At 40.1% G+C, this 9,738-nt stretch overlaps 1 protein-coding gene across 4 annotated transcripts in view; it reads left to right on the forward strand.

Moving 5' to 3' along the window:
* ankdd1a (ankyrin repeat and death domain containing 1A) overlaps positions 1 to 9,738 on the forward strand; it is a 30,832-nt gene extending 21,094 nt beyond the window's left edge. The window contains exons 12-16 of one of the 4 annotated variants that reach the window (XM_034127079.1): positions 4,503 to 4,598; positions 5,505 to 5,706; positions 6,698 to 6,829; positions 7,662 to 7,768; positions 8,195 to 9,738. In XM_034127079.1, the coding sequence (XP_033982970.1) occupies positions 4,503 to 4,598; positions 5,505 to 5,706; positions 6,698 to 6,829; positions 7,662 to 7,723 (492 nt within the window). In that variant the 3' untranslated portion in view covers positions 7,724 to 7,768; positions 8,195 to 9,738. Of the gene's footprint in view, positions 1 to 316; positions 941 to 4,502; positions 4,599 to 5,504; positions 5,707 to 6,697; positions 6,830 to 7,661 lie in introns of those variants that run through there. The other 3 variants (XM_034127070.1, XM_034127088.1, XM_034127098.1) reach the window with 3 other exon arrangements.

Consider the following 9,738-nt stretch of genomic DNA (forward strand, 5'->3'; position numbering starts at 1 on the left):
ACACCCCCCCCCCCCCCCGGGAGAGAATAACGGTTCCCATATGCCTTCTTTTCTTTGTTTTCCTTTATATAATAATTGATAAAAGAATGTTCTTGGTATTTTCGTTAAGTAGTATAGAGAGTTTCGTACTCAAGTAAAAGTAAGCGTCCTACGGACTTCCGGTCTGAGCGGAGCCATGTGAGGTCGCCAGAATCAGAATATTTATATTAGACAACTTCCCTCTACACTATATTCAAGTAACTTTAATCTAAGCTGTTCTTCTTTGCCTCCGCCCAACAGTTTCATTTGAAATATGTCGTCTTCCTCTCGCAAAAAGGCGTCTGCTGCGCCAGATCCGAAAGCTAATAGTGCTAGCCCGGCTAAAGGTGCTGAGGCAGGGCCCCTAGCCGCTAGCTCAGCACGAGTTGATGAGACCGCCATTCTACAGGCCATTCAATCTCTCGGGGAGGACCTGCTGAAGAAAATTGATGACAACGCCGAGATGCAGTCTAAAGAATTACGACGTGAAATAAGCCAACTGAGGGACGAGCTGAGATATATAAAAAAATTGCCGGCAAACTGGCGCCTGTGCTGCGCGAAGTATATACAGAGGCACTCCAGCAGGGTTCACTGCCCCACACATTAGCTCAGGCGGTGATAACAGTCGTCCTTAAAAAGGGCAAAGATCCAGCAAAATGCGACTCTTACAGACCAGTAAGTCTTCTGTTGTGATAACAAAATTCTCTCCAAAACTTTAGCTCTGCGCCTTGAGACTGTTCTGCATAGAATCATCCACCCGGACCAAACAGGGTTTGTAAAAGGCCGACAGTCTTTTGGGAATCTTCGGCGCCTATATAATATAATTTACTCAAATCCAGGACTCTCCAGAGGCTCTCATCTCTCTATAATGATAATAAATTATCATTACACCTGGGTAAAACAGAGTCCATTCTCTTCGGTTCGAAACATAATCTCAGCAAATCCGACGACTTCTCAGTTGCAGTGGGTGACATTATTGTCACAAGTAAGAAGGAAATTACATACCTAGGATCGATTCTTGAGGCAAACCTCTCCTGTGACAAAATGGCATCCAATGTAATAAAAAAAGTCAATCAAAGAACTAGATTCCTATACCGGATCTCCTCTCTGGTAAACAAAAACACCCTGAAAACTCTGGCAGGAGCACTCATTCAAGGGTACTATGACTATGCTTGCACGTCATGGTACCATAGCACCTCCAAGGCGCTAAAAATAAAACTTCAAACATCGCAAAATAAACTGGTCAGACTACTGCTTGACCTTTCATCTAGAACCCACCTCACCTCTGCCCACTTTGACAACCTAGGATGGCTTAGAGTAGACGACAGAGTACAGCTACTTGCAATGGGCCTGGTCTACAAGATCCACTACACCTCTATGGTACCCATGTACATGTCAAAATTCTTCCCAAAGGTCAAGGAATACCATGATCATAACACCAGAGGGAGCTCCACAAATCATGTAAAACCCAGATTTGGCACAAAAAAAGGGGAATACACGTTTCGCAATTATGCCACATCAAGGTGGAACGCTCTTCCCACAACTGTAAAGGAAAGTAAAACTATACTTACCTTCAAAACCTCTCTTAAAGAGCACCTTCGGGGAAAAGCATTGCAAAACTGGCCCCGGTAATGGTACAAATCTCAACCTGTCGTACAATGGACAGCTTCCCCCCCCCATCTATGTATATACTCGCATTTTAGACTCTGTTACTAACTGTATATCTGTAGACTTGGTATGTCTTAAATGTCCGGTTAGGATGTATTAGAACGAAATCTAAAATGAAAATTGTAAATAAGCCATCTGTATGTAAAAAACCACCTGTATGTAAATTGTAAATAAGCCATCTGTATGTCAAATATGTCTTATATGTCTTAAATGATATGATGAATTGGAAATGGGGGACCCTGATGTAAACAAGACGAAAGTCTTTCTCTGGTCTGCATCCCCTTAACAATTGTATGTTTTGAGCTGTACTGTACTGTACCCAATATACAAGCTGTTAATAAACTTTTCAATCAATCAATCAATCTCTAGACGCACACAAAGCCTTTGATCGCATTGAATTTGATACCTATTTGCAACTCTTGCTAAATTTGGCTTCGGCCCATGCTTTACAGTATCTCCTGGATAAAGGTCCTCTACTCTGCACCTCAGGCAGCAGTTCGCACTAATAATATCATTTCAAAATACTTCCGGCTTCAACGGGGCACAAGGCAGGGATGCCCCCTGTCCCCCCTCTTGTTTGATATAGCCATAGAACCGTTAGCAGCTGCTCTCAGGAATCGGTCAAATGTTACAGTAATTGAGCGGGGAGGCTATACGCATAAGCTGTCTTTGTATGCGGACGATGTTTTACTGTACTGCTCCGACCCGCTTAGGTCCATTCCGGCTGCACTCGATGTAATCACCTCTTTCGGCAAGGCTTCTGGGTATAAGATCAACATGACCAAGAGTGTACTCTTCCCCATCAATGAGACTGCGGCCAAGCTTTCATTTAGCGAACTCCCCTTTAAAGTGGCCATTGACTCTTTCACCTACCTGGGAGTGTGTGTGACACAGGACTTTAAAACCCTGTTTAAAAAGAACCTGCAACCAGCTCTGGACAAGGTTAATGAGGACCTAAAGCGCTGGGCGTCGCTCCCTATTTCGTTGGCAGGCAGGGTGAACACCATTAAAATGGTTATTATGCCACGTATGCTGTATTATTTTCAGTCAATTTCTGTTTTTCTCCCTAAAAAGTGTTTTAAAGACCTGGACAAATATATTTCCCCGTCTGCGTAAGGCATTTCTTGAGAAGAGAAAGTCAGAGGGGGGTCTTGCAATACCACATTTCCGGGAAGGGGGCGGTCCTATTTGGTCTAGCATGGAACAACACTCGTGTGAACCACTGGCCCCTGCCTCCCTGATGTGTGCTCCTTTACCACTTAGTAGAAAATATCACTCGAACAACCCTGTGGTCAATAGCTCTCTTAGGATATGGTCACAGTTCAGGAGGCATTTTGGATATAGACAAACTATCTCCTTCATCCCCATAGTTCGCAATCCGGCTTTCAAACCAGCCCTGATAGACTCCGCTTTCCACCTGTGGTCCCGGAAGGAACTTAAGTGTGTTGCTGATCTGTTCTACGAAGGGGTATTCACATCCTTTGAACATTTAGTTAAAGAATATGACATCCCAAGGAATCATTATTTTAGATATTTACAAATTTGCGATTTTACAAGAAAACAATTTCCCTCCTTCCCGGCCGCCCCACCTGGTGGATGGATGGAAGACTGCCTGGGCCTTAAACCTTGTCAGGGAGGCTATATCTCAAAGCTATATAATATTATTCAAGAAATCTCTAGCCCTTCCCTTAACCACCTTAAGGGTGCCTGGGAAGAAGAAATGGGCATAGAACTAACCGATGAGACCTGGCGGTCTGCGACTGAGAACATACATAAATCCTCCGTCTGTGTGAGGCATGGAGTACTTCAATTTAAAGTGTTCCATCGATTACATCTGTGCAGGAGCAGGCTTGCCAGGCTGTACCCTGATGTTGATCTCACATGCCAGAGGTGTCATTGTGCCACGGCTACCCTATTGCACATGTTTTTCTCCTGTCAGTCCATTGCCCCATTTTGGTCTTCTATATTTGAAACTTTTTCATTGATGTATGGCCAGAACATTCAACCAAATCCCATAATAGCTGTGTTTGGAGTAGCCCCTGAGGGGGTCTCCCTCTCTAATTGCCAGTCACACTCACTTGCGTTTGCAACCCTTCTTGCTCGCCGTCTAATCCTCCTCAAATGGAAAGACCGGACTCCACCATCTCATGCCCACTGGGTGAGGGATGTGATGGCACATTTGCAGCTGGAGGAGCTGAGGTATCGTAGCCAGGGATGTGTTAACAAATACTACAAGATCTGGCAGCCTTTCCTTGACTGTTTTAACAAACTCCCCTGTGCCAATCTGACTGCATGAAGCCCTGACCTTCCCTTTTCATTTACTGTTTATTTTATTGGATTGTATTATTTATTTTGTTTATTTTATTATTTTATTTCTTTAAGTGCATCTGTGGGTGTGTATGAATATGTGTATGTGTATATATATATATATATATATATTATGTGTATGTGCTTGCACAGTATATGTACTGCAATTACATTTCTATTTGTGGTACAAATGTAATTCAATTCAATTGTATGATTACACATCTGCATTTTCATGTGCCCTGTTCTGTTTTGATATAAGTGAAAATCAATAAAGAAAGGTGAAATAAAAAGTAAGCGTCCTGCAATGGAAAAAATATACATTTTCCCTACTCCAGCAGAATTGCTGTCATAAAATCATAACTCTTTTTTTATATGAAAATAAGAATAGAACTGGTTAACCTTTGTTCTGTGGGTCATTTCTCTTTTGTATTATTACATTGACTTGTAGGTCATACTAACCTGTATACTGTATATATGTATAACTATAATGCTATCTATAATATTTCCAGCAGGGGAAGACCTGTCTGGAGGTGGCCGCCAGAGGAAACCACGTCATCCTGGTCGACATGATCATCAAAGCTGACCGCTTTTATAAATGGGAGAAGGTGAGTGTCCTCACACCATCTGGAATAACTTTATTAAATAACATGACGAAAAAACTAAAATCCAAATACTTTCTCTTCTAGAAACTGATATTGTTCGGTTTGTTAAATAATCTAACATGTGACACTGCTATAGGGCGTTGCTTTTGATGCATGATTGACAGGTCCTGCAAAAATGTTTTACAGGAGATACATTTGACTTTGTTATTTGTATTTTTCTCCAGAAAAAATACATGGAACTAAGTTAAAAAGTCACTAATGTGCAGAATGCTGAAGTACACATAGGAAACTGAGCTTCTCCACGAGACTCTCATTCAGTGGAGCTCAAAGCTCCAGTTCTTCTAAACTTTGTATGACTATTCATATTGGCAGTGTCAGGAGATTTGTTACCATTCAAGAAGCATCATCCGGTTCTGAAAAGTAAAGGCCCTTCTCACTTGATTTATTACCTTAGTAAAGATTGAATCATGTTTTTATTGTCTCAATCTGTAGTTTGAAGAATTCTTCCGTTTAGCTTGTTATAAAAAAGACAATAAAGCATCTATGTTGTGATCGACAGGTCTCTCCCACTGTGTTGTCTGCTTAGGATCATTATTTATACTTTTACCAGTGTTCTTTGGTTAATTTAAACATTTTGGTTGCATAAATATTTTGTATTTAGCGTTGTACAAAGCTCATGTAATGTCTGGTTCCAAAAAACCTGCTGTAGGATAACTCTGTAGGCTTCTCTGATGTGTATGAAGGTTCAGGCCCCACCAAAGCAACCACAAATGTTGATACTTTTTTCATAGCCTTCATTTTATTTGCATCTTATAGCAGTAATCCGGCCATCTTGAAAAGACAGAGTGAGCTTTGCTGTTTTTAATGGTACAGTAAACCACATCTGTACACTTTGTCTGAAATCCTCAGGATCAGATGGGCAGGGAGCTGGACTCCTGGGTGGGGCGGCCCCTGAGCTTTAAGCAGGACCACCAGCAGGAGACTCAGCACCTCCGCTCGGTCCTGTGGAGCCTGGCCACCAAGCACCTGTGCCGGGGGGAGTGGAAGATCCTGGCCCAGCACTGGGACTTCAGCGAGGCTCATATACGGGCTGTAGAACAACAGTGGACAGGTGGACTGCTGAAAGAGATTAAAACACACGTTAGATACAAGGAATACACAACTCTTTTTGGGCCAGTTTAGCCTTTATTAGAGAGATACATTTGAAGAGGACATAGAGGGTAGGAGAAGCGTACTCAAACTTGCATCTTGGGTTTAGTTTTCTTTTTTTAAATCTTGAAAATGTATTTGTAGTGGCAAAAATCATAAAGAAATAAAACATAAAAGTATAACTCAAAAATGAACTGCTAGGGCACCAGTAGGCAAATCTTACGCAGGGAAAATGAGAAGTCCAGGCAAGAGCATCCTTTTGTGCATTTATTTCTGATGATCCAATATCATACAGTACTCTACAGTTATAAATCTTGCCCAGTCTCTCCTCGTGGTTTCCCACCTCCACCTGTCTCCAATATATACATGTTACCAGGTGCCCAAAACCACCTTCAAAATAAAAGCATAGAGAATTACTTTAATTAACTCAATTAAAGGTGGGGTAGGTAAGTTTGAGAAACCGGCTCGAGATACACTTTTTGTTATATTCCATGGAATGCTCTTAACATCCCGATAGCAATGAATATCTTCAGTGCTTTGACAAAAAATCCATAAAAAGATGTCATCTGTGGAAGCTGTAGTACTGTAAAAAGTACGACCAATCATTTTAGCCGGCCCGGCTAAAGTAACTGGATGGCCTACCTGCCTGTCAGCCTTCCATCTGTGCACAAACTTATCTCGTGCCCTCATTGGTCATGTGCGCGTTCATGTGTGTTGGAGGAGGGGCTCTGTAAGGAAGTGGCAGATTTTTTCCGGCTGTGTATTTTCAAATTCTAGCGCACTCGAGCTGGTTTCTCAAACTTACCTACCCTACCTTTAATTTCATTGAATAATAATACATTCACTGTAAACCAAAAAAGCGAAAAAATAAATGTTTAACTATTAAATAATATAAATTAAAATATTGCTCAGACAGTATTGATATGTGTTCTGATTCTGTATCGAACTTGTAGGTATGAAAAGCTTCAAAGAGCACGGCCACAGGATGCTGTTAGTCTGGCTCCACGGCGTGGTGATGGCGGGGGAGAACCCGGTCAAAGGTCTCTACGAGGGGCTGGTGGAGATCTCACGGACAGACCTCGCAGGTGAGATCCTCAAAATGTACTGTGGCTTCTATTATTGTGAAACTGCCGCTGCTTTACAGAGCTCTGCATCTCTCATCTCATCTTCTACCGCTTATTCGAGTGGTATAACTTCCCTTTGCCTGGCCCCATCAATCAGCTCTGACGGGGGGTTCCAAGGGGGGGATTCTTGTATCCGCAATTTTTTTCTTTCGGTCATGAAAAGAGCCCTGCATGTTTTTCTATATGCTGCTTAGTCTGTGAGATGTGTGATGTGAGGTGTAGTCCATGCTGTCTCTCTAAAGTGAACCATCCAGTAAGCCAAAGATGACTCTACAACACACTTTTAAATGACAGAACCCTCATTTGCATAATGCAGTGGAGATATGTAAAATAATGTATTTATCAAAGAAAACTGAAACAAATATATTTGTATTAAAATACATTAAGTAATGATCACATACATTTTATAACACATTGAACGTTATGAAAAGTAAAATAATAAAGTTTAATAAGCCAACTAAAAAACGATTTCAAATGATATCACAGTTTACCAATCCATTTTTGCTTAAATGTATTACTAATATATATTTGTATTTATTTAAGTGCATTTAATGACAGATGTATATATTAATCAAGTCGTTTATATATTTGTATTTACTTAGCAGGTTCCGTCCTCCATACACATGTTCCAAAATGCTAATACTATTTCAGATTTTTTTTTATTTGTTCAATTGACTGTATGATATAAAGACTAAAGATTCTTAGTAAAAAATAAGTAAAGTTGTTTTAACTTGTCCAATTCCTTGCAGGGGTGTGAAGGTGTATCATTTCTTATTGTTTTTCTAATATCCAGAGTCCATCCGGCAGAAGGCGAACGCAGAGAGCTGCTCCCCCAAACTGTGCTCTGCTATGTGATCCACGCTGAGGGGCCGTCAATGCCCCAACTGAGCCCATGAGTAGGTTTGTATTATCCATGACCTGTTTACATTATTCACATACTCAATATACTGTGATTGTTCAGAATTTTATAAAAAGATGGTTTGAAACCTGTGAAATATCTGTTTATAATGTAAAATAAAAATGTTCAAGGGCTTGAACGGTTACAACATTTCCTGTGAGCTGGAACGAGTTGAAATATGTTCACCCAATAATTGGAAATTACAAGAAAATGCTTATAAAAAAACATGACTCCAATCAACCACATCATGTAATCATTGCGATCTTGGAGGGCCCACGCCCCCCCACACCATTAGCCTGATTAACTTGACATTTGACACACATATCCAGCTCAATTTGCTCTACAAAGAAGCCTAAAGAATCACTCAAGTCAGCTTGACTACATTTCCCACCAGAACATTTTTGACGAAAAGTGTTTACATTTTATAGGCATGCAAGAAAGAGGCGTGGCACAACATGAATCCAACTATAATTCACAAATGTATTTGTCCAATTAAGCTGTTGAAAAATGTCCCCAAGTGCTTCCCAAAAATTAGAGGCCACTTGACTTCGAGTATGCAAATATGTAAAGGTTGTTTGCACACTCACAAAAAAACTGAATTTGCATGCAGTAAACGCTGTATCTGTATCTGTACACTAAGGGCTGTGACGTCTAAAAGCAGCTGAAGACTCACCCATGTAGACTTAACTGTGTTTAATTGCTCCGCGGTTACTATGGCATCTCTGTCTGTTTTATTAAGATTTTATTCTTACAAACTTTATAATGTTTGCTCTCGGGCGGTGCTATAAAAATTAATGAAATGACACCAGCCACACACTGCGGCAGCTCCCACAGACAGTAACCAGTCTGCAGACAGCGTGATACACAGCAGCTTTATTATGGTTCTTGTTGGTGACAGGTTTCACTGCTGTGGTTCCACAGTCTGTCTGAGTGTGAGCCACGGCTTCAGGCTCTGCACTCTCTGTCTTTGTGGCCTTAAAGAAAAAACGTTAGGTTCAGTTCTGAAAGGACTGCTTTGTCAGAACTAGCAACATGAGCAGTCCACCTCAGTTTAATCCTCAGTTCTACCCAGTTGTCCAAAGCACAATGTCCATCTCCACCTGAAGCCCTGCTTTAGGGGTCACAAGATGAACTTCAGGTTTTCAAAAGATGTTTTACTGGACAGTAAAGCAGAAAACTACTTGTATACCACTCAGAATGATATAGTTATTTTATTTTATTTCTTTTTTCTCTTGAATAACTGGATTATTTTACTCCTTACTGAATCTGAAAAATATTCAGTATTTAATGGTTTTTAACAATTTACTAGATAACCGAGTTTAACTTGGCAAGACTTTACTGGTGTGTTACATTGGAAAATAAATCCAGTTTGTAAAAAAACCGAGCTTGAGGAATTGAAAAGACGGGTTGGATTTCCTATACACAGTCGCACATTTTTGACACTCAATATGTCATATGCATATAAACTGGATCCAGATAAATAAGGTTAAAGGTGCATGAATATAATTGTTTGCATGAATATAATACAAATCTCTCTCTGAAGTAATACAATCAGTTTTTGTAATGATTTGTATGATACATATAATGTTTTTGATTCTACAGTATTGTAGTGTTCAAATGAACTGCTTAATTTCAACATGAATGCACATTTTTAAATGATTATTATTACTGGTTTAATCAAACAGAGTGAGTGTTTAAAGAGTTTTTGCTGTCAAGCAACTGAGTTTTCAATTATTTGTGTAGGTGGGTTATGAATATAAATTCTGTTTGCATGATTCACTTCATAAAAAGCCAGACTGGTCCTTGAACCCCTCATGATATTAGCACTTATTGTATAATGATCAATGCAATACCTAGATTTTCTCAGCAGCAATGCAGATATATCTTTTCTATAAGTAATGTATAAACTTTCAATGTTACTTTGTACATGATATGTTCATAAGACTAATAAAAACTCCACTGTGAAAACAAA

The sequence above is a fragment of the Trematomus bernacchii genome, unplaced genomic scaffold, assembly GCF_902827165.1.
Source record: "Trematomus bernacchii unplaced genomic scaffold, fTreBer1.1, whole genome shotgun sequence".
Classification (NCBI taxonomy): domain Eukaryota; kingdom Metazoa; phylum Chordata; class Actinopteri; order Perciformes; family Nototheniidae; genus Trematomus; species Trematomus bernacchii.